Source organism: Seriola lalandi, unplaced genomic scaffold (genome assembly GCF_002814215.2).
Source record: "Seriola lalandi dorsalis isolate HSWRI2012SDOR001 ecotype SW California unplaced genomic scaffold, Sedor1 jcf7180002054945, whole genome shotgun sequence".
Taxonomy (NCBI): Eukaryota; Metazoa; Chordata; class Actinopteri; order Carangiformes; family Carangidae; genus Seriola; species Seriola lalandi.
The window spans coordinates 677,840-704,376 of record NW_019525496.1 but is presented as its reverse complement, the minus strand read 5'-3'; the positions used below and the strand labels follow the sequence as shown (position 1 = coordinate 704,376).

At 41.3% G+C, this 26,537-nt stretch overlaps 2 protein-coding genes across 2 annotated transcripts in view; both read left to right on the top strand.

Moving 5' to 3' along the window:
• Window positions 1-9,168, top strand: part of pdlim2 (PDZ and LIM domain 2 (mystique)) — a 34,931-nt gene extending 25,763 nt beyond the window's left edge. The window contains exons 7-10 of the mRNA XM_023394109.2: window positions 1,790-1,908; window positions 6,441-6,589; window positions 7,390-7,501; window positions 7,940-9,168. Coding sequence (XP_023249877.1) covers window positions 1,790-1,908; window positions 6,441-6,589; window positions 7,390-7,501; window positions 7,940-8,132 — 573 coding nt within the window. The 3' untranslated portion in view covers window positions 8,133-9,168. The remainder of the gene's footprint in view (window positions 1-1,789; window positions 1,909-6,440; window positions 6,590-7,389; window positions 7,502-7,939) is intronic.
• A 4,099-nt stretch (window positions 9,169-13,267) lies between these two features.
• LOC147817533 (adhesion G protein-coupled receptor A2-like) overlaps window positions 13,268-26,537 on the top strand; it is a 29,766-nt gene continuing 16,496 nt past the window's right edge. Inside the window, exon 1 of the mRNA XM_087170319.1 lies at window positions 13,268-14,355. Within this exon, the coding sequence (XP_087026445.1) occupies window positions 14,060-14,355 (296 nt within the window). The 5' untranslated portion in view covers window positions 13,268-14,059. The remainder of the gene's footprint in view (window positions 14,356-26,537) is intronic.

The window sequence follows — 26,537 nt, the reverse complement described above, 5'->3', positions numbered from 1 at the left end:
GCGCACAAATCTTTGACTCCATCAGTGCCACTGTGTCAGCATCAAGCTCCAGCATCAGCTCCAGCTCGAGTCTCAATCTTGTGCCGGTTGAAAGCGTCGGGTGGAGACATTTCTCCCTTGGATGGAGCCTGTGTAACACTGATGCCAGCTGGTGACTGATGAGGGAGAAAAACTTAGTGAGCTTTAGTGTAAAAGCTGCACTCTGGAGTTGTGTGTGGGCTGTTTGCACTCAAAGTTTTCCTGGACTCTGCGCAGACCTGAAATAAAGTAATAGCTTTGTTACCCCAGCAAACCGGAAGTTGTGAAACTGTTTTGAGACTTGTTCCTTTTTTCTTTTTCTTTTTTCTTTTTCTTTTTCTTTTTCTTTTTCTTTTTTTTAAACCAAGTCATTTTGTTAGTTGGAATATTGCAGCAGTATGCTTTCTGTGATCAGTGAGTGGTCAGTGTTGCAGGTGGACATGGTTACATGCCAGACAGTGTTGTGGATAAAAACAGTTTGTTTGTTGGGATTCCTGACAGTAAAAGTGTCTGGGTTGAGTTATGTGCTTTGCAGACTTGGTCCAGGTGTGCCAAGTGTTTAGTGTGCACATGTACCTGAGGTCAGTTTAACTAGTGGCTCACTCAAGCTCTCTTATTACATAATAAGAGTTACATTGATTAACCTTTGCACTTAATGTATTAACCATGTGCTCCTGTATTTATTTGGCTTCTCAGAGCAACTACAATAAAAATTGTCACTGGCACATGTGCTGAGAACTTAGTTTACAGCCTCTTGTGTACTGTAGGTATGCAGCGCCCTCTTCTGTCAAAAGTCAAATATTGTTCACTTAATTGTTCAGACTTCCTGAATTACACTCTTGGTACAGTAAGTGTTCAGTTTTGCTGGATGAGGTTCTCACCGTGTGGAATGTCTTTTCTCATCCCATGACGAGGGACACTGTTTATAACGACCATGAATAATTGTGAGATTTGCACTGCAGCTGGAACCCATTGAAGTACATGCTGCCTCTGTCTTTCCCATCAAAACAAAACTGCTGCTGGTGCCAAACATCTGTTGCCACATAATCTATCATCCATCAGCTGAGGAGCTGACGTACCACTCTGATTATAAATGGTAATCAAGATGTTGATGTAGGTCGCTGTGATTGTTGAAACTGATCTCAAACTGAGTCATGCAACAGAAACTATTTGAGAGCGCAGGGCACCAAATACAAACAAAGACAAGTTGTATTGTTTGCTCTGTGCTTGAAACTGAAAGAACTCCAGGTTTCAGTCAAATGTGATGATGATGATGATGAAGTAGAAGGTACAAGCTCCAGTGTTCTGCATGTGGTCTTTCTCCATCTGGGGCTCATTTACGCTACAGATAAATCTCTCCGTTTTTGATCTTGACTGAATATATCCTACATGATGGTGTGTCAGACTTCCAGGTTGTCATACAGCACAGTCTCCTCAGATTTAGAGCTTCCTGAAATAGGGACACTACATTTGTTCAGCGCCAGTACGCTGTTTGGTGAAGCAGTGGTCCAGAAACACTGCTGGTGAATTCCTGCCTCTGTACTCAACATAGTTCATTTTGTGACTCTCTTACTGTAACATTGCATCATGGTCTAAGCACTTGGACAAGTCAATAGTCTCAATAGATTCCTCAGCTTTGAAGTGCAAACTTGGTTTCAGCTGCTGCACGAAGTTTGACTTTTCTCTCTCTCTCTCTCTCTCTCTCTCTCTCTCTCTCTCTCTCTCTCTCTCTCTCTCTCTCTCTCGTTGTGACTTTTCTCTTCCTCCACAGGAGTTCTCCCCTTCAGACTACAGAAATAACTCTGTGTCCAGCAGAACCCCTACCCCACCAGGACGCTACTCGCCCCAGAGTCCCATCGATCGGGATGTGCCCATGTCTCCCCGACGCAGGTAAACAGCAGTCGCATCACAACCACCAGTTTTACTCGAGTTTACTTTTATGGCTACTTGTTTATTCAAGTGCTAATCAAATGATATTGAACAATCCAAAATTATACCTTATACCTACCAATCTTAACGCGCCATAAATCTATTGCCTCTTCAGAGACTTGAGTGTACAACACAGCCTAAAGCCTCCACACAGTTTGGTGTTGTATCTAACAAGGGTGTGTATAATGTGCAGGCAGTCACTCCACACCATCTATAAGCCAGTAGTGGTTACACCCATAAATTCAAGCCTAAGAAATCAACATGACCTAGTCCCGAGAAGCTGGTAGTCTTTTCATACTTGCAAGAAAAATGACAAACGTTTTCATGTTTTCAGGTTGTACAAATTTGAGTTTAAGACAACGGTATTGATGTTTGTGTATAGTAATGTTTGAATCCATGATTTTGTTGTAATGAAAGTGACAAATGACGAAATAGTAACTACACCTTACACCTCAATATTGTTGCTTTGACGGTATTTGAACATAAAATGGTCAACATGAGCTTGACAAACTCTGTTGCTGGGCTATTATATTGGGTTGTATAAGCTTGTGTCAGTGGTTATAATATTGCTGTATTTTCCATATTTGAGATTTTATCTGAGAAGCCAGAATCCTAGTGCTATAAACATTCCTTTGTATATTTGTCATTATTGTTTCCCCCTTTAACAGGTCTCTGTGGAAAGGGAATTGAAAGTGTAAATGGACTGAAAAGTCTGTTGGTCAGCTTGTGAAGTCACTGCTGTGTTGCAGCTGACTCTTGGTCCTTACAGCTGTTTGCAGCTGCACTCTGAGTTGACGACTACATATGAATTTTCAGCCTTTGGGAAACACTAAATTGTGTCCACCTTTTTCCTACTTCGCCCATTCTGATGAGGTGATGTAGCTGTAATTTGACTCATTTCATAGTGTGCAGGTTTGCTCACCGGTGTTTTTTGTTTGAGCAGAAATGAAAATCTTTTTAGTCTCTCTCACATAATCCTTTGTGTCCACTCTCTCTGCTGGAGAGCCTGGTGCCTGTGTTTCCTCAGTGCAGGGTGGTTGACTTGGCCCCAGTTCCCTCCTGGGTAACCACGGCTAATGATATGACGTGTCAGCAACTGCAGTCATATCCAAACACCCAACATTGCCAAAAAAGTCTGATTTCGCCTCTCCCCCTGATTGGACCCCACTCTGTAGCCCCCAGCCTGCACAGCAAGCCTCTCTCTGCTCCTTTACAGCCAATCACAGACTAAGTGACACCCATTTACCCACCCCTTTGTGTCGTGTGGCCAATGAGTTTCAGCCCAGGGGCACACCTTTCAGTCAGACTCTTGTTTTTCTGTCTAGTCTGGTTTAGATAGAGGTGTGTGTTTGGCATCTGTGTGTGTGTGTGTGTGTGTCTGTGTGTGTGGGGGGGTGTGTGCGTGTGTGTGTGTGCGCTAGTATTGTTTTTTTTTTTTTCCTCTCTTGTATGTTCTGAGTTGCTCTAGCAGTGTGAGAAATAATAGGACTGTTACAGTGTGGAGTAGTTGAGCTCCGTCTCTTTGTTCTCTCTTTCCTTTTGAGGTGAGTCTTTTGGCTTTTGTCTTTTTGATCTCTTTTGTCAGGATGTTCTAATTTTGGTTTAGATGTTGTGCTGCATCTGAAGCCGGATCAGAAATGTGGAAAGAATTTAGCCTTGTGATCTTATGTGTTTTGGCTACACACATTTTGAGTCAATGCTATGACTAGATCATTATCATAGCTCCCTTTTGCCAAGGCTGGGTATGGAAACTGGCTTCACATTTGTCTCAGATGCAGACTTTCTGTAGATGTGAACATTTTAAAGGACAATTCCCAGATGACAAACTAGTCTGAAGTGCCCTGATACTTTGTGAAATCTGTGAACTATCATTGTGAATCTGCCCACTCGACTGCTTGTTCAGATACATGTCGCTGTCTGTGATCATCATTTTGTTTTTTTGTTTTCCTCCCATTTGACTTAGACTTCCCAATTTTTTTTTTTTTTTTTTGAGATTGCATGTCAGATGGGATGGTGAGCAAAGCAAAAAGGGGAAATGGATTGCTGAGGGTGGAGCTGAGCATGAGGAGAACTTGGAGGGTGTGCTTTAGAGGTCTGTTTTCAATTTGAACCATGTTCAGTGATGCAGAGGACAGGGTCTGAGCATTTGTTTCAATTATTTGTTTTGTCTGTTTACCATTTCCTGTTTCAGTCATGGTTATTCATTAGGAAATGATGAGGGAACTCATCAATGAGTAAAGTTGCACATTGGAATTCATATAAAATGATCACAACATGGTGAAAGTTCTCACTTTAGCTTTCAGCTTTAACAGAGACTAAATGCAGGACTTTTCATCCCCAGTTTTAGGACAATGCAGCAGGACAGTGATCCTGACATAAAACCAAAGAAAACGGGGGGGTTGGTTATCTGGCCAAACAGTTAATGTTTTGGCTGGCCGAGTCCATCACCTGACCTTAGTCCAACTAAGCATGTGTTTCACAGACTGAAGGAAAAACCCTGAAAAAAGAAGTGAGGATTGCTGAAGTACAGAACTGGCAGAGCACCACCAGGGAAGAAGCCAAGTATTTGCTGATGGCTGCAGTTCATAAATACTGTAGACTACAAAGGATTTGACACCAAATATATGACCCAACTTTATCCAAGTTAATGTTAATTTGGCAAATTAATTATCATTCCAGTAAACTCGGTAATTGTGTATAAAAAGCATTTTTAATTCCTACACTATTTGCCCAAACTAAAGCTTATGCACTCCATATTGACCCCATAATCACTGTTTTTCTTCAGTATGCCGGAGTGCAGTGCAAACACAACAACAATACAACCAAATTCAAAGCCTCACAGTGGAGTGATGGTTTACATCTACACTACTGGTCAAAAGTCTCAGCTATTATTTAAAATTTAAATAATTCAATTTTTCAAGTGTTTCTGAAACTAAAATATTAAAAAATTGATAAATTTTAGATTTTAAAAACCAGGAATCATGGAATATCCTTAATCTAAATTTTTGACAAATACACTTGTAACATTCTTTATACAAAGGAAATGAAACATTGTTCACAAAGTTTGCCCCACCGCTGTTGCAGAACTTCCCACAAATGTGTTGTACTTGTAGGTTACTTTGCTTTCATTGTCTGTCCAGTTCATCCCAAACCAGCTCCATGGGGTTTAAGTCTGTGCTACTCTTCCATCATTTGTGGACAGATAATTATTTTTTTCTAATGTGTTGGGTCATTATCTTGCTGCAGGAAAACCGTTTTTCCTAGATTTTTCAGTTTTCAGTTACTCAGTACTTTTTTTTTTTTTTACCTTGGGCAGTTTATTAATTACCTTTTTATACCATTCATTGTTATTCACTGGACTTGAACCGTTGACATTGCAATAAAAGTGGAAAAATTGGGGTTTTGTCAAACTTTGGATCAGTACGTATGTGTATGTATGTTAAATCACTGAAGCAAGCAGTTGACATTAGTGAAGATGGGGTCATTGTCTCCGAGCAGATTCTTCACAGCACAGGTGTGGGCAGATCTGTTGTATGTGACAACAGCTGGGACACTCAGTCAGGTTAAGTTGACTGACTCTGGCTGACAAGTTGGCTGCAGGTGGAAGGCATCAAACCACACCTTGCCCGGCTTGTGTACCTGGCCAACCGGTTCCTACTGACAGCAAACACTCAGCAGCTCCCTCCAGAGAACATACTTTGTGTCTTTGTGTTTCTTCTATCTTACTAATACATCTGGCAGTCCGGGTTCGAATGCATGTGTTTCGGGATTGGTATTCATCCACACATTAAGTATGGAAGAAGCAGTAAAACGTAACCGCTTTTCCACCACACCAGGGGTAAAGAATTTGCTTGTAAAGTGAGCCACTGTTCTGTATGCTAATTGCTTAATGAGCTGACAACATCTACTACCCTGAGGTGAAAGCTTCCTCTCCCCTCCTGCCCCCTCCTATTCTCCTATTGAGATGCAAAGTTAGAAGTAGTTTTCATGTTGGCTGTTTCATAGACTATTAGTTCAAGGTATAAAGCTCATGTCTATTAATTTTTTTTATCAGGCCTTTTTTCAGGTAGAGGACTTCCTAACTAATGCAATAGTGGTTGCTGAAAAGATTTAATCACTATTATTGCGTGTAAGAAAAGACGCATGCTATATATCTCCCACTGTTAGACCTTATGTGCGCTTTGTTTTAACCTTGGGGCTGTGTTCCGAGTTGGACCAGCCCCTTTTTTTTTTTAAGGGGACAGTCGGACGATCCTGTCGAGCATGTGATGTGTGGACTCTGTTTGGCCTCTTGCCTGTGGTGTGCAATCTAGACTTCATGCTTGGAGGTCAAAGTCTCAAAGCCAGCTGCTGCCCCTTGATTAATTTCCTCTGCATTCAGTTAAACCAGACTCACAAGTCTTTCATAAATGTACATTTACAGCTGAACACGTCACAAAGAGTTTGACCTGCACGACGGTTTTGCTGAATGCAATATTTTCTTCTTTCTACAGCAGTTCGAGCTCTGACTTTGCCATGCAAAGGTTCGACAGGGACTCAGAGGTGTACAAGATGATCCAGGAAAATAAGGAGTCCCGCACGGCACCTCGTCAGTCCAACACCTTTAAAATGCTCCAAGAGGTCCTGGAGGCTGATGAGAAAGGTTAGAAGCACTCTGCAACCCATGTTCAGAATTGAAAAGAGCGAATCTGCCACAGTCTTACGTCAGTGTATGCATATGCACAAACGTATCCTAAATAATTTTAATCAAACTTTTTTTCGGTGTAAAATGGATGCTGTTAAATGTGTTCAGTGTCTTCCTAATTAAAATGTACAACCTTAGAACAGAATAAGCAGGAAAATGGTTGGAACATGAAAACATTACATGGAGGAGAAAAAGCAACAGACCTCATGCACGCTACAGATTCATATTGGGGATTGCTTTCAGGGTCTGTCCATCAGGCCAAATGCAACATGATTTACATCTTCTCCTGCAGTTGTTTGCTGGATGCATCTCCATCTTGAAATCATCTGTCAAATGTGCATCATGCAGAACGAGTGTGAGTTAATGAATAGTGACTTCCATATGGTCATCACCTGTGCTGGTTGGAGAGAGCAGCCCTCCAGTGTGCAGTTCATAAAGTGAGCAGCACATCATGGAATGCATCTGTTCTCCTTTTCCCCCTTCGCTTTGATAAATGTCAGAGCAAATAAATCCAGATAGTAATAACATTCTTTCATGACGTGATAATGAGCAATGTGTAGAAACCTATTTCATGAACCGTGTCCCGTGGGTGATGAGATAGTGATGACTGGTTTGGGAACACAAACAAGCTCCACTGACAGAGGGCAGTGAAGACAAACAGTGTGTTGATGTGACGAACAGGGAGACACAAGCCTGTCAGAACATCCTTGTGAGCTGCTCTCTTCATGTATGTGTGTGTCTGCGTGTGTGACGAACAGAGGCAGCACTGCGGTTTCCAGGGAAACTCTCGCCCAGTGTCCCTAAACCAACCACATCAGTGGGAGGAGTCAGCAAACACCACACCTGTGAGAAGTGTGGCACCAGCATTGTGTAAGTCTGTCACCTGCTGTTACACCCTCACTGGCATGACATAGGTGTGTTAATAATTACAATGATAATTTTCCCTGAAGTAAAACAAATAAAAACAAATCTGCAAGTGGGACATCTTCACTTCCTTCTAAATCAGATCCAATGTTTGAATTTTCCTCATCTTAAGTATCATGTTACAGATAAGTTATCACCACACTGGCAATGCATTTGTTTAATATAAATAAGAAAATAAAAGAAGTCGTCTAACTCCTAATGACTATGACATGAACATGCTAATGTTATTACTGTGGTACCAGCTTGTCACTTTTGTTCTATAAGATACAAATTAAACTGATGTTTTGTCTGTGCTCATCTGTGCAGCGCTCAAGTTGATTTGAATTGGAAATTGTACACTGTTGTCAGATAGACTGGTCTCTGACTGTATTCATCTTTCCACAGCACACAGGCCGTGCGCATCACGGACGACCGCTTCCGCCACCCAGAGTGCTACACATGCACAGATTGCGGTCTTAACCTCAGGATGAGAGGTCACTTTTGGGTTGGAGATGTGATGTACTGTGAGAAGCACGCCAAACAGAGGTACCAAGGCCCAGGTAGTTCCCCCCAAGCCACCGTGTCCCCACGCCAATGAGTCTGCCACTCCACATCTGTTTCTGCTCGGGATATAGAGGGCTGCTTGTCTGCCTCAAGATCCACCTCATCTGACTCAGTTACAGACCTTGGGATGGGGCATGGAGGTGGACACTGGTCACTGATATGGCAGAGGATGTCCTTTTCTGATCACATTTAACTATACTTTGCAATATTATGATTCACTTTCTTGCCTTTCTTGTAATTGTATCAGAATAGGGGCTTTGTTTTTCACAAGGCCCCGCCTCCACAGTCTCTTTAGGTAAATCTTAGCTCTAATGATGCACAGCTGCCATGGACTCAAGCCACATTACGTTGTACTAAAGCCAGATTTACATAACAACAATGCTTTAGACAAACTCAGCAGGACTGGCTCTCTGACTCTGAGGATCTGGATAATCATTTGAATCTCCTGCTGACACAAAGGGACCAAAATCTCACCTACACTTCATGCCATTTAAAAAAAAAAAAAAAAAAGAAAAAAAAAAAAGTACTGTACACAGACACTGCTCTGTGTAGGTGTGTGTGGGTGTGTATAGGTGCATGCTTTCACATGCAGAAGTGTGTTGGCTTCTGCATGCCTTCCCTGCATCTGTGCGTGACTGTGTGTGTGCATGAGTGAAGAGAGAGTGAGAGAAGGGAAGGGGGGTCCAGGTTATTAAAGACACAAAGGAGTTTGTGAAATTTACGCTACAGTTTGGCCAAAAACCCTTGAGCTTTTCCGTATTTCTTTTGTAAGCAGAGTTAATGAGTAAAAATAATGGGAAAAAAACATATTTGCTGATGTTTGGCTGTTTTGATGCTTATGAGGGACTATAGATTCATTCAATATACAATATTTTTGATGTTTTTGTGATGAACTGTATTCTATAATATAAACCATTTAAAATGCATAATGTATGCACAGGACATTTGGTGTGAAAAGAATTGATGATGATGATGATGATACTACACTTGTCCAATTACAGCAGTACTCAGAGACACACTATAATGTCTTCATTTCATGTGGCACTTAAAAATAAAATCGCACAACCTGACGCTTCTTCAGTGATTATGATTGTGTTGGAACAATGAAGAATACTGTATAGAGCGAAAATATCTTCCCGCATCGACACTGTTTCATGACTTCTTTGTGACGTCTGTCTGTCTGTCCTGCAATTTCACATTACACTTCACATTATAACCACCTGACAGGCATCAAATGAGGTTGTTTTTGTCTCTTCTCCATAGAGGTATGGCAAATATTAAATAACATAAATAACACAGGTAATATACAAACAATAGTTTCTTGTTTGTAATGATTCTTTATGTAATAAAAACACAAGGTTTTGTAATAGATCTTTTTAGACACAGCTGACATTTAACAGTAAAGCCCAGGTGTAAGTAATGACATTAATGATGACTCCATTCCAGTAGTGTCTCAATAAGGCGACATGTAAATTACTAAATAATTAAACTAACTGTAACTTGTGAAAATGTCCGCCCTGACAATGGCCTATTTACTATATAGATCTATATATACATAGATGTGTGTGTGTGTGTGTATATATATATATATATATATATATATATATATAATTTTTAGTAGCTTATGCTTGGAGACATTTCATAACAAACATGGAGGAAGTTTTATTTCCACTGTCGTAATAATCTTTGATTTGGCATCACTTGTGGAGAGGTAAACTGACGACCTCTGTTTCACCATACATTTACATTTAGTACAAATTAGTACTGTGAGATCTGTATTAAACAAACTACACAGACCCCCTTTTTTTTTTCTTTTTTTTTTTAGCTTGGATTGAAATGAGTTCATCGTTGACAAGAGCTTATTTATCGCTGGGACACTGCTGCATGGAGTTCACAGCATTACAAAACGATGGGGAGTGGTCACATCACTGTCACATCACAAAGAAGATAGGTTTGACATGTAGGGTGTTACCCACATCTAACAGACTTTGCAGCAAATTAGCAGGGTGAGTTATACCTTGTGAGCTGTAAAGCTGAAAGTAGCCAACAGTACCTTGGGGTGTGCAACTGCTCTGTCACTTTGATTATTCAGGTAATTCACTTTGAAAACCAGAAGAGGGCAGCATCACTACAGTTTCAACTGTGAACTTCTGGAGGGATGGAAAATGAGGGAGCAAAAGTGGAACCACCACTGCTACAGCTAGACTTAGATTACACATGAATCACGACTTCGTCTTGTATCTCCATAGCGTCTTTGCAGAGCGATACATACATGCTTTAGATATAAAATCTAATTTAGTTACCACTGTGGAGAAATGTGATATTAGGATTGAGTTTTACATAAACCTGAAGCATACAGTAAATTGAAGTTATGATTGGGAAGTTCAGATTACGTACATTATTTTTTTCAGTTATTAGACTATTGAGTGCTGCCTTAAATAGGAATTACAAAATATTAAGTATATATATAAACACAAGAATGAACAAACGAGATCATAAAAACAAATTTGCAATATTTATACTGGATTCTACCACTACTGCTACTGACAGTAATTCCTAATGATCAACAAAGGTATTTAGTGCTGAGAAATACGGCACCACATTATGATTCGATAACCCCATTAATTGTGGAAGGAATGGGTTTAATGTCCCCCATAAACCCTTAATTAAAACCATGCAACTAGGAAAAGCACAGAACTGCAGGACTGACAGAGCGGTAGGCTACAGAGAGCGTGGGCCCTCTGCGTGCTACTGATCGCACCACTAGATGTCATGGGCTCCTCAAGAAATACTCAGCCACAGATGAGGGCCTGAGAGAGGGCCTGATGTTTGCATCCCTGCTGGAAGTTTTCTTTTGTTTATCCACTGGCAGAAACATGAGCCTGAGCTATGCCTCAGTCTCAGCACTGGCTTGGTCTGCTTCACATCTCTGTGCTGAAAACCCCATTGTTTTTAACATATTTCTGATCTAGCGTGCGATTTTGGAGGACAACAGGAAAATGCCCAAGAGGAGTCAGCAAACAGCCATCTCACGTATTGTCTGTCGTCTCTCACATCGTCTGTCATACATCACGAAAGCTTGCGTAACTTCCACCAAAATCTCCCCGAAGACATTATCTCAGTCTTAACTTCTTGAGCCTCCAAGCTTCTCTGCGTTCCACCTTTCCATCCCGACGTTTTTCCCTTTCTCAATACCCCACCTGGAATGGAGTCCAGATGTGGAACAGGGAGAAGGAGAGATTGCTTGCTCGGCTATAAGGAGCGAGGGGGCTGTGGGGAGCATAGAGAGAAAATGTTGGAACGACATTAAAGTTTGTCTGGATGCCATTAAGTACAATTTGATGTAATGTGCAGTTTGGAACGTGACATTTTAAATGGAAACTGTGCTCTCCAGATGAGAGAGATTTAGGCCTTGTGGAGTTGGAGGGGGGTGTTGTACTTGAAGCCTTATTTAACAGCTTGGATAAACAGTCCTCTGTTTCGTTGCTGAGCAGGCGCCCATCTACTCCTTGTGCTTTCTTTCAATAATCATGCTGGCTCTCTGAGCCCGCTCCAGTGTACAGTATCATATACAGGAATAACAAACCCGGGGTCCACTGTGTGGGTCAGAGCACAGTGCACCATTATACTGTTCGCATGACTGAGGTGCCTGCAGTTTGGATATGTCAGTGAGTACATGTCAAGCCCAATTGCATAAAGTCCCTTTTCAAAAGCTTTCCTGCTTCACCTTCTCATATTTTGAAATATTCTCCAGATTTGAGTCGCCATGGTCTCTATCCTCCCTGGGCCTCTCGTATATCAAAAAGTATTTTTAAAACAGAAATCCATTACTGTATTTTGGGAACTTTCCATACACACAGGCAAAAATGTGAAAAGGAGACCTTGAGGAAGTTTATGATCCTCTGTGTTTTTTGGATTGTGTGTGATTCTTTCAGGGGAGGGGGGGTGTCATGTTTTAAGAAATATTATTCTTTCAACAGCAGTTTAAACTTTTGGAATAGGATATTTTTCACTCAGAGTTTCTCTAAATCAAAACATTTGGCCTCTGCAAATATCAACATGCAGCTGATCTGTTATCTGCTCTGTCAACACCAACAACATATGGTCTGTGAAGAGCAAAACGTCACTTTCACTTGGCTTTGAATTGGGCTGCAGGATTTCTGAATTTTCAGCAGGTTCGTTTGACTTGTTAAATCTACAAGATCTAATTTACATCAGCCCCTCAGTAAAAATGGCCATCACCACATGAAAACCTGTATTAAATAACCTATTTATTGCAGTAGTTTTGTGGGTAGCTCACTGTTTCCCATGGCCTCCAAGTGGACATGAAAATAATATGATAATTTACTCATATCATAAAGTTATCATCTACAATATGAGAGCTCAGTCTCAATACATTTTCAAGATCAAACTCTTGTGAACTGCCATAACTCTCTCTGCTGTAACAATACAGAATTTACTGAAGTGTATCTATAAAAGTCTTTACTTCCTCTCCTCCCCGCTGATTGAATGAAAAGCCTTTGATCTGCTGAAACACACAATACACAAGAGGCCTTCAGCACTCATTCATAACTTCAGTTTGCTCTCCCGATGCAGGCGCTCATTGAAATGAAGACCTTCCTGTCTTCTACAACGTGGATGGAAACAGCCAATTCAAATCAAAAAGCAGCAAAACAACAGCAATATGGCACCCAGCGAATTTATATGCCATCATTTCATCAAATAGGCTCTTCTTTCTCACCACGGTTATTACTGTTATTTTATTCATTAATGTTTGTCCTTTTATGACATTATAGGGTTTGGATCTTGTTTCTTAGTTCATATCACCTGCAATGTGATGACTGTAAAAAAAATGAAAAAAAAAAAATGTCAGCAATCATATATAAATAGGTTGTACTTACAGAATTTGGGCTATCATTAACTTTTCTATATAGGCCAGGGATATGATGATCAGCTGACCTTACAAAACCAATATAAATCAAACACAAAAAGAAAATCTAATGATTTAAGAAAAAAAAAACAAAACCGTTGAGTTGATCACATAAAACATCCCACTGGACTGTGTGATGACGTTTGATGTAGGTGTGTGCAGTAAGTTTCAGGTGGGTGAAACCGTTGAGTCACACGTGAAAGCTGCTCTCTGTGTGCCTGGGCTGGATGCGCTAGGACCGCGGGGACCAGAGCGCAGACGGAGACAGGAATGGGCGCACTTGGGGTTGTAACGGAGTGAGTTTGAGTGTGACAGAAGCAAGCAGGCAAAACCGCTAGATTTTCGGAATTACACAGGAGCCGATCAAGACCAGCTCACTTTTTGACCGAATTAATAGCCTGTAGTTATTTTTTTTCCCCCTCCTGTTTCATTAGCCTATAAATTGCGTTTGAGATCCAGTCTACAGAGACCTCCGGGATCCGGGGAAACACTGAGGAAAACTTTTAAAAGCAGCGAGACAACTGACAAAAGATTGAGAATATACTTTTTTTCTTTACTTATATATAAAAGAAAAATGACAGTGTGGCTCTGGCTGTGACCGGTCAGTCTGAATTCCATCAACCCCTGGATTAATTTTTAGAGGGCGAGATAACGGTAATCTGGACATTCCCAGGCATCCCTAAAAGTGATGTAAATCTCTTCTGAGGTCTTTAATACGACCACCGACCCTTACAGACAGAGTACTGAGCCTGTCTGAAGGTGTTGAAGACGTTTGGATGGACTCACACATCCTTTGGATTAATTAACTATTTGGACCAACGGGAGTTGTGCGCCCGGGCTGCCATGACATAATGAGACACTTGGAAAATCAACGGTGCTGAATATTTTTGGAATGACCGGATAATGTGTTTTCATTACTGAGTGGAGACTCTTCGAGTTCAGGCCTGCTATTCATTCAAAACTTGAAAGATAATTCTGTTTCTTCTCGCGCTCCTTCGCACCCTCTGAGAGCTTCATGGTGGAGATATGGGATGACTGGAGGCGGGGGTGCAGCTGAGGTGAGATCCAGCCGAAGGACAATGTTTGCGCCCGGCGTTGGCATCCCTCTGCTGCCGGGGCGTCTGGTACTGATGCTGCTCCTGCTGTCCGCCTCCGAGCCGAGGCTCTCACAGGCTTGTCCCGGGCTGCTCGCCTCCACCAGCGGCTGCAGCTGCACGGACGAGCGGGCCAAAACGCAGGGCGTCCAGGGCAAAAGGGTCAGCTGCAGCAAGGAGGAGCTGAGTGAACCTCCGGATCCCGGCCTACTCCCTAACAGGACAGTCACTCTGTGAGTCTGACAAGTTTACTGTAACCTCTCAACTAATGACTTATCACTAGGCTATGATCATCCTAATGTGGCCTACTGTAGCCTGTTCCTGTGGAGATCACATGGTGGCCTTAAATATGGTGTCATGTATGTCACTTCAGTTTTCCCTTAGTAACCTTCAAAAGATATTTGAAAGAAAATGTATTAACCACTCATGCTCCACTATAAGTTCACACAGCTGTTGCCACAGTTACAACCAATGTGATTTGTAATTAGCTGAGGATCCACTGTGTTCCCATGTTATATAGGTTTTAATTGGTAATTTTCCATTTATAATGATGTAATTCACATAAAAAATACATAGTATGAGAAACCCAATCGCTTCACACAAGAGTTCAGTATTCTGATCAGGCCCACACCCCTACAACTCTGACCCCATGACCTTAGTTTTAACTGTATTGGGGACTTGTTGCAGTAATAAGGCTTGTTAGGTCAGAAGTTTACATCTTGATCTAGTTTAACTCTGTAGTGGTGGGCTGAGCAGTCGCCTCTCTGTAAAGCATTAGGAAGATCAGAGAGAGGGCAGACTGACTGTAGCCATCATCATGGCCCAGCCTCTTTGACACAACTCTGTCACTTTAAATTTGACTCTGACCCAGTCAGGCTCTCAGAGTTCAGCCCACTCTTTCTTCCTCCAACACCACCACCACCACCACCCTGTGCACATGGTCCAGCTGACTTGGCCTTGCAAAACTGCTATAAACAGGAACACATCTTGAGTATTTTATGTCAGACTCAGTGCTTTACTGTTGGGCTGGCGCCTACTTTTAATATTTCAACATCCTGTCTCACAATCACCTTCTGGTGAGGAAAACACCATTTGGTGAGAACTAAACAGCAATGATCTGATTCAGCAATGATTTTGGGCCTGTTCAGTTTGATATTTTTTAATTAAGAAACAATTATTTGTGAGGTCTCTATGGACAAAACTTGAAAGGGCCACATCATGGGCCAAAATACACTATCTTCCATGATGGATGCGCTACCAATCTATCAGTGATACATTTCTGGGAGGTGTTTTTGCTCAATTGTAATGCAGCATTTTTCTTCACAGCTGCTCAGACTATCTGAAGACATTGCTCATTCCCACAGTGTGTTACTCTGTCTGTACTCTGACCTAGTGGGAAAAATGCTAGCTGCATATGGGCACGGTAAAAAAAACAAAAAAAAAACATGTTCAACTGCCTCATTGCAGCAAACATACGAGGTAAAAATAAGGGCATTTATGCCCCAGGAGAGGTAAAGCCAGCCAACAGTCCATTTATAGGGCCTTATGTTGGTTGCTTAATAAAGGCAGGATAAACATCTGGGGAACACATTGCTAGAAAACCAGAGGAAAAAATGGTTTGGGTGGCAGTGGTCGAGGTGATTGAAGATAATCATCCATCCCCGCACCTACTAATTTTGGTTGAGTTGTTTTTGTACAGATGTTTAGCATTCTGTGACACTTTTATGAGGCTCTGAACGGGGAGCAAACAATTCCACCCCGTAATCCGCCATTTTCTTTACCTTGTCCCGAGAACTCTGGTGTCTGGAAAGTTCATTTTCCTGAAGATTTTGTGGGTTCCTCAAGCGCCCGTGCTCCCATCGTTGCTCACGACATTAGCTCCAGATGTGGAATGTGAGAAGTTGTGTTGATACTCGTGTTATTCCTGACATTCCTCAGTCTGCTCAGAGACTGCAGACAGTATCCCAGGTGCAGCAGGGGAGCTTTCTCCGAGGCCTTCAGCACCTTGGTCCCTCCCCACAATCGAACGGCCTGACAGCCAGCACCGCTGCCCTCTCTCTTGGGGCAGTCTGGAGGAATGCTCTCCTCCATGCTGAGCAAGGCTGGAGGACACCAGGCCCAGAGCTTCCGGGGCCGAGCGATACGTGTAATGCACAACAGCTGGCCCCTGTGAACATTCCAGCTGAGGCCCCTCAGCCTCATGGGAAATCCCAATGGGGATTTGTTTATTAAAACTATTAGTTGGCTGTTTGTTGTTCCTGCCAGCCATAAAGGGGCAACCATTCGCCTCAATATTCTCACCTCCTTCTTTGGGTTCTCTATGCCTGTGCTGCACTTTGATTACATTGCTGTGTGTCAGCGTATACACCATTGCTATCACGCGCTCACACTAACCACTGGTTTCATGATTCATTATGCTAGCCTCAGCTTTCTTCCAGTCATCTGTCCCACTTTCCCTCTTTTTCTTTATCTCCAACTCCCCATTTCTCTCCCCTTCCCATCCCCTCTATCATGAGTTCATCCACACGCAGTAACTCTCAACCTAAATATTTAGTCGTCTTGGTAGGAAACTGCCATGTCCAAACTCCTTCCAGATGTGAGCTTGTGCAGGCTTGTGTTTAGGCCTAATTATGCACGGCTGCAAAGGAGCTGGATCACTGGGAGAGTAAGAGGAGCGGAAGGGTAGAGAGGGGAAAATAGATAAGAGTGCGAAAAAGAAAAGCGCCGTTGTTGAGGAGAAAGTAGGAAGAAATGACGGAAGTTGAAAAGCGGCTGAAGTGAAGGGGAAAGCTGAACATGAGGAGTAGAAGAAGTGGGAAGAGGGAACCGAGAGGGGAACAAAAAAAAAAGAAAAAAAAAAGGAGAGCAGAGCAAGAGAGAGGATGGAGGAGGGAGAGGAGAAGCTTGGCAGGCGGTTCAGAGGGATGTGCCCCTGGAGACTGAAAACTCCCCTGCCCCTGACTAACAGATCTTCGACACTGGGGTGAGAGGGAGGAGGAGGAGGAGGAGGCAAGGCTCCTCAGTGTAGCAACATAGCTTCACTTCCAAAGCATTGCTCCATGTCTCTGTTATTATTAGTCTTTTGAAAGAGTGTGAAAGAGGAACTTATTTTGGTTGTGAAAAAAATCTGTGCCTGTGGATGGATACATATCATGCACATTCAGGCTATAGCCCTTAAACACACAGAGCAATAACTCCTTCCTCAGCACTGTGTGGCGGCAGCTGTGCCTGTTTTAATGTTTTAATGGATAACAGACAAATGAAGAGAAAGTACAGTGGCAGTGTATGTGTGAATGTGCTGGTGCTTCATTGCTTGTGGTTTTTACCCAAGTCAAAACCATACTCCTCCCTTGGCGTATTTTGTTGTCATCGTTGTCAGTGACTGATGGCTTTGGCTCAGTGGGTGCCAGCCTGAATGAGTGGGCACACATGCTCAGGGTGCAGGGTCAGCAGGCCCGACTTTGGCCTGATACCCCCTCACCCCTTCACCTAAGACAGCTGCAAGACAGTTGCTCCCTGCATGTTTGCACTTGAGCCCAGTATGTTGCCGGCTGGTAGTTGGGGTTAAGATAAAAATATTCCAACTAAGGCGGTAATAGTTTTATGAGTAAGGGTCTTTCTTTCTAAATGAACAGTTGTAAAAGTTCCAGTTTATACTGGGGATGGGTGTTGATGTTGTTGAATAAAGGCCTGATCTTAGTATTAGCTTGCTGTTTAAAGTTAATACAACTATTTGCTTTCTTCCTTATAGTCAGATGAGAAGTTTGATACCACATTCATGTTTGCTCACTAGTGCTGAAGCTGCAGTTTTAACTTAGCTTAGCATAAAGACTGAAAAACAGGGGGAAACAGTTAGCCAACTCTGTCCTAAACTGAACTAAAAGCCAGCCAGTTCCTCTAAAGTTCACTAGTTAGCACATTACATCTCCTGAATATTTAATTCATGACTTATGGAGGTGCTGTTAGGCAGATTTGTTACCTTCAGACAGAGCCAGGTTCCCTGTTTCCCCCTCTTTTCAGTCTTTATACCAAGCTAAGCTAACCGGCTCCTGGCTGTGGCTTTATAGTTACCAGACGAGTGGGTGCGACCCAGCAAAGTTTAACCAGTCTGCCACTGGAAAGGTTTGGAGGTTGAATGTACTTATTTAACAGCGGCATCTGATGTAAAGGACAGCCTTGTTTTTATACATAACCCAACATTTGTCTGGTTTCTCTGATTCATTTTTAGTTCCATTTAGCCAACCATCAGTCTGTTATCATTTACTGCATCTGAAGACTCTTCTGTGTCTCTGTTCACTCAAGGCCAACTCACCTCAACAGTATCATCGCCTGGCTACAGTATGAATCTGCGTTTGCCTTTAATCACCATTTTATCTTCTGAGTCACATCGTCGGTCTCTCACTTGTGGCCCATGTGTGGATAAATACCGAAGGGCCAGCAGATGTTTTGGTGGTTTATGTTGGGTCTGTGAATCAGTATGTGCTGAGACGGGAGTGTGTCGATGAAACGTCCCAAACAGTCATCTTATCAGCAGGGAGAATTCCAATAGCTGGGTGAACACAGGACCCCAGGCATTCCTGCAGCGATAGGGTTTATTTATGTGGGGAAAGGTGTTGAGAGGAGGGGGAGTGGGCTCTCCTCCGCACATGTTAGGTGGGGCAATGGTCAGCAATAAATCAAAACAGCAAACAAAGGCCTGACACTGGATACTCCGGGCTTCACACTCAGCCGCAGCACCTGCCAATGCCACACAAGCCTCGGATTTTATTGTGCCCTCGCCGGTCAAAGTAACATGATCAGAGCGGGACATCTGCACACGCTCACTGTGCTATACTCTAGCTCCCCGCCTGTTTGAACGATGAATGTGCATTTCACTTATCACCTCGTTGTGTTTGTTGATTAAAAGGCTGCGATATTTCAAAACTTGCCAAAACATAGAGATGTGTTGTCATAGTAATCTCATATCCCCAAGTGGCTTTTTGTTATTTTAGTTTTTCTTTTCACGTCGCTCTCTTCTTATCTTACTCCAAAAATGCTTGACTTTGGCTTTTCTTTGCCAGTGCTAACTTCCCCTCTCCCTGTGTCTGACCACAGCAGCCCCCAAAGTTCCTGCTCCGGGTCGACAACACATGGATACAGATGGAGATAATTGGTGTCTATAGTGGGAACGCCTGTGGCTCAGTTTGTGTGCTGTCTGTTGGTTTTTCTGATATGCTTACGCTACAACTGACTCATGTAATCTGAGTTCTTAAATTGTAAATTTTAAGTTACTGTTTGATGACTCTCGGTTAAACAGATTTACTCCAGTATTCATCTACAATAATAGATATACTGTATCTATTAGTATGAATGATAGGATGCCTAATCATTCAAACGAGGATGCTGAGCAGACTGATCTAAGCTCAATAGGCAAATTGTACTGATGATGAATTACCAGTCCCCTTTTGATATTACTTTGGATCTTGGTCCAACTATTGAAAGCTAATGCAGTTAATGCAACATTTCTTTCAGCAATTAAACAATTAATCTGTCAACATACAAAAAACTACAACTCCCATGAAAATTTACCAGCAGGAACTCTGGCGGCTGCTGTGATCGGGTACTGAACGTAGTTTTACATACATATTTTTTTCCAATTTAGTATCTGCTGTCTAAAAATGTCTACACTGTCCTTGACAGCTGTGATTATGAGAACCTAGACTCTAGTCGTGATGTTTAACCCGTGATGGTATAGGGCTTATGGGAAATGGTGTTTATTAAATGCAGCTAAAAAGAGACATTTTGAGTAAACAATGATATAAGATGATAACCCATCCTTTGAGACATGTGGAGTGAACAACCGAACATAATGTTGAGTAAGGTTATGTTTCAATAGTAAATGGGATTTTGAATGAGAAACTCTGGTATTTGGAACAGAACCCAGGAGCTTTGGTTTCACTTTAGCTCTCTGTTGGATATAGTTTGACACTTGATTTTAAATTTCCTTTATTTGCTTTTTGGCCAAGAGTTGGATGAGAAGATCAATACTCTCAATCTGTCAGTTAAAAATGACACATGAGCCAGGAGACAGTTAGCTTAGCTTAGCTTTTACATTTTGGTCAGTGTACTTGTTAGAATAACAGATGTAACATGTTAATAAGTGAAATTTAGAGGTGCTGATAGATGTAGTTTTATCTTTGGACAGAGACAGGCTAGCTGTCTCCCCCTGTTTCCAGTCTGTATGCTAATCTTAAAGTTTGCTGCCTTTTATCTTCGTACTTTACGGATAGAAATGAGAGTGGTATCAACCTTCCAACCTAACTCTCAGCAAAACGTTGAATATCCCAAACTTTCCCAAAACTATACCTTTTTAGTCTGGATATATGAGGATCATAGGTGACAAATAAATGAATCTCAGACTTTTTCTCTCTAGTGCAAAGGTACTCACATATCAAATTTTAGTATTTAGTTTATCAATACATAGCTTGTGGCCACTTTTCCTTTATTATCTGATTACATGCAATTCAACCAACAGTAATACATCCTCATAGTTTCTCTATTGTCACTCCTAACTATATTAATGTTGAGTATGCTGTTACTGTGAACCACAAGATATTTAAAATCTGTCACTACAGTTTTTTTTTTTATCCATTACTCCCTTTGTCTCACAGCCCCAGTCAAAGGGACAGAGCCAGTTGTGAAATAAAGCCATAAGCTTTTATTAAAATCTTTGGTGATGGAGTCAGCAGATGTTTAAAGATACAGCAAACAATCCCATACGCAAATGTAATATATGTACATTTATTGAATGTCCATGTATGACATATATATATACATCTAAAATAAAAGCACATATGTAAAAAAATATATGTATAACCTATTAGAAATTGGAACTATTTCATATATTGAAATTTATGTCGAGCCCATACAAATGTTTATGTGTGTATGCTTGTATTGTAGACATATGTTATGCAAAGCCTGTAAGTTTACTGTATGTTTATATGATAAACAGTAGGTTCCAAAAATCTGAGACCACTTTCCCAAAATAGGAAGATAGATGTGTTTAAAATGAATGAGAAATTAATGATAAAAATATATATGCTCTTACATATATATAAATTTTATATGTATGTCATTGTAATAAACCTGTGTATATAAATCAAATATAATTCATTACAGATATGGTCTCAACATATTATACCATATAAAAATCTGTTATATAGATATTTTTAATATAAGCACATATATAAATTTTACTATGCGTATTTCATATATGTCATATCACATATATATCCTCATATATCCAGAGGATATATATATATATATATATCCCCTTATAGGCGACATATATGGCTACAAAACTCTTGATATACGGACATATATGTCATATATTACATTTTTTTATGTTTGGAATTGTTTGTTGTATTGTTTGGAAAGCACATGGCTTCTGATTGTTAAATAATTGTTAAGTAAATCCTGATGTCACTGGACTGGTAGATGTGTAGTAATTAGGATTGGAGCGACATGACTCTGATTCTCAAAATGCTGCAGTCACACAGAGAGGAAAAAAACAAACTACAAGAGAAAAACACAACCTTCTCACAGATGCGTCTAAAGCTACCGTGAGAGTATCTGGAGCAGAAAGATTTTAGCCAACTCTTTGTAAAAGCAGCCTGATTTACCAGCACTCTTTGCTCAGGAGCAGAAAACAGAGGCTGGTTATGAGACAGAACAATGAGACAATGTTAGCCAGGCATACACCACATTCCACTCACTGTCTCAAAAGGCTAAATTCACTAAATTGCCTCATTAAAAGTGTAAAAACACTTTAGACAGTGATTAAACTGACTATTGTGTTCCTGCTCTGCAGCCATAAACGTTCCAGTTTGGTTTGTCTTGACTTGTCTTTGACTCTAAATATTGCAATAATTTATTGCGACTTTACAGTAAGGCGGTGGTATTTCAACTTGTGCTCCCTGGCTGTTAATATTCATAGCAGCTACTTGTTTGTCTTAAAAGTTCACTGGTTGTCCAGCTCCAGTAAATTGTGTGTAGACAGCACAAGAAACACACTTCATGGACGGTTCCTGTTAGCAAAACTGGATGAATTGTCTAATAAGACTAACTCCAAGTGGGGGACCTTCCTCTCTAAAGTGTGTATTGTGTTTGTGTGTGAGTCTGTTTGCCTGTGCACACACATATGGGAAGGGCGTGCGTGGCCACAGCTCTCAAAATAGGTTTCAGTTCTCCCCTCTCTAATTAGAGACATTTCAAAAACCCAGATTTTAATTTTAGACTAGTAGCTTTTGGACCACTTGTGCACAAACACACACACACATGCACACACTGAGTTAAACATACACACTTTCCGTATAAATAAATCTGATAGGTCACACACTTGTGCATCTAAATCTGCACACACACACACACACACACACACACACATAGCCACAAACCACAAAACCACAAAGCCTTACTCCCAGCTTGGTAACCCAAGCACAATGCAGTATACTCTATAATAAGTGGTTGCACATATCAAATGCAGGAGCACACTCCCCATATCTAGCCTCAAGGCAGGAAAGTATGATAATAAAGCTAAGTACTGCAAGATTCTCTACATACTATAAATCATCTAACTCATATTTTGTCTCTTTAACATGTATGAGAAGAATCTGTTCCACTCCTTCACGTGGCCTCTCTCGCCCTCCTCTCCCTGTTTGACGATGGAATTACTCAATCAGGGGTCGCAAAATGATTTCACGAGAAATATTTTGCATGCAATTACATGGATGCTCCTTTCCATGACAGGCGGTAAATGGGGCTTGTAGCTTGGCAGCGTTCCCCGGTTGCTGCTCCGAGCCCTCTGGTGGGTCAGGCACAATGGGCACATTCACATCTTGACATGCATTTGCTGCTAAAGTGCCTGTTGTGCTCAAGGGCATTTAGTCTCTCTGTTCGATTCAGTGCCGTGACAAGCTCAGGGTGCAAGGGGCTCCTGGGGCCGCTGGCTTAGGTGGCTCTCTATCTTTTTTTTTTACAACGAAAGGGTTAAGCTATTTGGACGGACCCAGCCGCTGAACAGTCTGGAGGCCTCTTATAAAGTACTTATTGTAACAAAGATGACACAGCCACCTCCCAGTCTGAGAGATCTCTCTGCTTATGCTCTCTTTCATTTGTCCTCCCTCAACCTCCCTCTTCTTGTTTCTGTCTGTTAGCAGGAGGGAGCCATGAGAGACTATAGGGTTGGGTTCAGCTGATGCAGGATTTTTGAAAACCCAACACAAATATTGTCAGCTGTCAACAATCATGAATGAGCTAACAGTCGCTGTAAATCTCACTCAACTGGATCATTTTCATACCATAAAATGAATGATAATAATTATAATTCTCTCTAGATTAAGATTGTGCCACGCACAGCCAGCACAGTAGCAAATCTATAAATCTACGATCCAGCTATAATCAAACCATGTGCACCGTACTCATTATATTGGGGTTGTGTGACGCAGACTGACAAATATGAAATTTTTACAGTTTTTTTTTTTTTTTTTTTCCACAGCCCACATACACATTTCCTGAAATGACAATTTACTTTACCAAAGCTATAAACACAAAAAAAGCCACTCTAAGGCTGGCCAAACCTCAGACATCAGAGACCGAATTAAACACTTTATTCAAAACATGTTATCTTCCATCTAAATGAAACTACAGATTACTTCTTGCCCTTGGATGACATACAGAAGCTGACAATAACAGAAACAGCTCTGAAATAAGAGAAAAACTACTAGAATGAACCAGGACACTCTCAGACAATCTTTTCAAATTTAAGAACTTGCCATATTCATTTTATAATTCTGAAAGTGTGCAAATCTACTGTTTGGTTTTGGCTTATTGACAACATTATAAACAAACAAAAATGATTCAGTCTTTGACTTATTTCCATTGTTGTCCTTGGTGATTACACAGTCCATCAATTTTTATCAAGAGACAGGCAGTTATTAGTAGCAGAGCAGAAAAGTTGAGGAAACCGATAATACAGTGTAATTTTACTACTTAAAATTTTAATTTATCACAATTCATAATTGCTTTTATTTTTAGTGTTTAATTTGCGTCTTAATGTTTTTTGTCCTCACTTGGAAATCTGGTGTGCATGTGCAGGCTGAAGTCCTTTTAGCTGCTTCAGTTTCACAATCCTGGTAATGTGCATGCAGCCTCACTCTCATACTGTCATGACGTACTGAGACACTTTAATAGAACCAGTAATGTTATTAGCAACATCTGTGTTTAAGCTGTTATGACAAGTCTGAAGGCCTGTTTGTGAGGAAACAGGTGAATAATGTACCTTAATTAGCAGAATGTGTTTCTGTAGTGATTGTGAAAACTTGCAATAGAGGGTATGCACCATACCAGCTGTATGTACCAGTGACACACACACACACACACACACACACACACACACACACGCACGCACAAATACACACATCATGTGACATGTCATGACCCAGAATTCTCGGCCACTAATGAAGGTCCACACCAATTACTGCCGCAAGTTTGTCGCCACGGGAGCCCCGGCTCAGCAAGTGGTTGTGTGTATTCTACTGTATGCGTGCGTGTAAATGCACACAAGTGTCTTCATCACTGAAACCTTTTCAAGGAGTTTATCTTGCACACAGTTGATCTGTCACGCATACTATTGCAGGATACATAAATGTGTTCATTTTGAAGCCAGTTTATCATCAGACATGGGTCGGCCTGAGAACTTACCTCTCGATATCTGAGCTTCCCTGATGCAACAAACACCAGCCATCAACTTGTATAACACAGGTATGATGATATTATCCCTTCTCTCTGATGTAGCCTGAGCTTGTAACTGACTCTTTGATTTAGGTCGACTCCTTTTCAATCTGGTTAAACTGCAATGTAGCGTCGTTCAATAACAGCTTTTGATCTATTAGACTCGGCATGTGGATGGAGAAATGCAGCCTCAGAAAAACCTGGTAACAGCCAAACAAAGTAATATAGTTTTTTAATCCATCTTTTGGTTCGACCACAATATTTTGTAGATCCACTACGTCTTTTCTCATTACTCTGAATGCTGTGTGGGATGTGTATATATGAAAAGAAACGCTGCCATGTCCACTTAGTTTTCCTCTGTGAACTGCCAATATACTTGAAAAGCAACTCTGGCAAGCAAAAACTACTTAGATGGAAAGTAAAGAGGGAAAATGCAGTAAAAAAAACCCCCAAAAAACACGGATGATCTTGTATAGAAAGTTCTCAGCTGTAACATACACAGATTGAAGTGCTCGCACTACGCTGTACTGTTAGTGTAAAAGTGGATAATCGTATTGCTCTCAGCAAAATTTAATTACCTCTAAGGAAAATTCCCTCAAGGCTAAATTATTATTTTTTTTATTTATATGAACTTAAGCACTGCTGTGACACATACTAGTGTGTGCATTATCAAGTCAGCATGCTAATTAAACCAGGCTTAATTCAATAATGAAGCTCTGAGTTTCTCATTGAAAATCACTCTCATTATCTGGCTCCCATTGGTCTCCGAATTAGGACTGGATTTATGGCACGTTACCAATCTCTTTCAAAGGTTCTTGTCTTTCACCTCGCGTGTGGTCCTCGAGGGTAAAAGACCTATCCAAAGTTAAATGATGTTTACACAGTGGCCTGTTGGATTGTTTTGACTCTCTTTATTACACTGAACCTGCGCCTCTCTGTCTCTGTTGGCCTCGCAGCGCTACAACAACGCTCGGGGTGAGACAGGAGGTGGGGAGTCTGATGTAAGTGCTGTTTCAGCATCCAGGCACACTGCAGCAGCTTGAGGTGTTTTCAGGGGTGATGCTGCAGAAATACTCAGTATTCTACATGAAACATTACTATTATTCAGAGATTGTATACAGGTAATGGAAGTGAGGAGCTTAGTCTGGAGATGAATTCTTATTAAATATAAACCCCTCCTTAAGACCCCTTTTTCTGCTTGCGAAGGTGATTTACTGTAGAGGCTTTCAACTACATAGAGCTCACTGTCTGAGTCCAGCATGCCTAAATATTTGGAAGGCAACAGAGGCCAATTGAAATCAGCATTTTTTACTCGAATGCATCTCATTCATGTTCTGGACTAAATGCCAAACCAGGATGGAGAATTTCCTGTATATGCTTCCCACTAAAAAAAAAAAACAGAAGCTTTAAGTGTGTCTAGCAGAGAGACAGAATGAAGGGTGCAAATATATTGACACCAAACTTTCGGCGGTAACTGACTGCACACAGGACATCCTGTTGTGTTTGGGTTTATGGCATTCTAGCTGCGGTTAGGACAGGAGATAGAAGGATATGTTTTCCCTCTCTGTCCCTCTGCACCAGGTTGTGATCTGGAAAGCTGAAAGGCCTCTGTTCAGCTGCTGCTCCCTGTGTTGGTGCTGTGCGC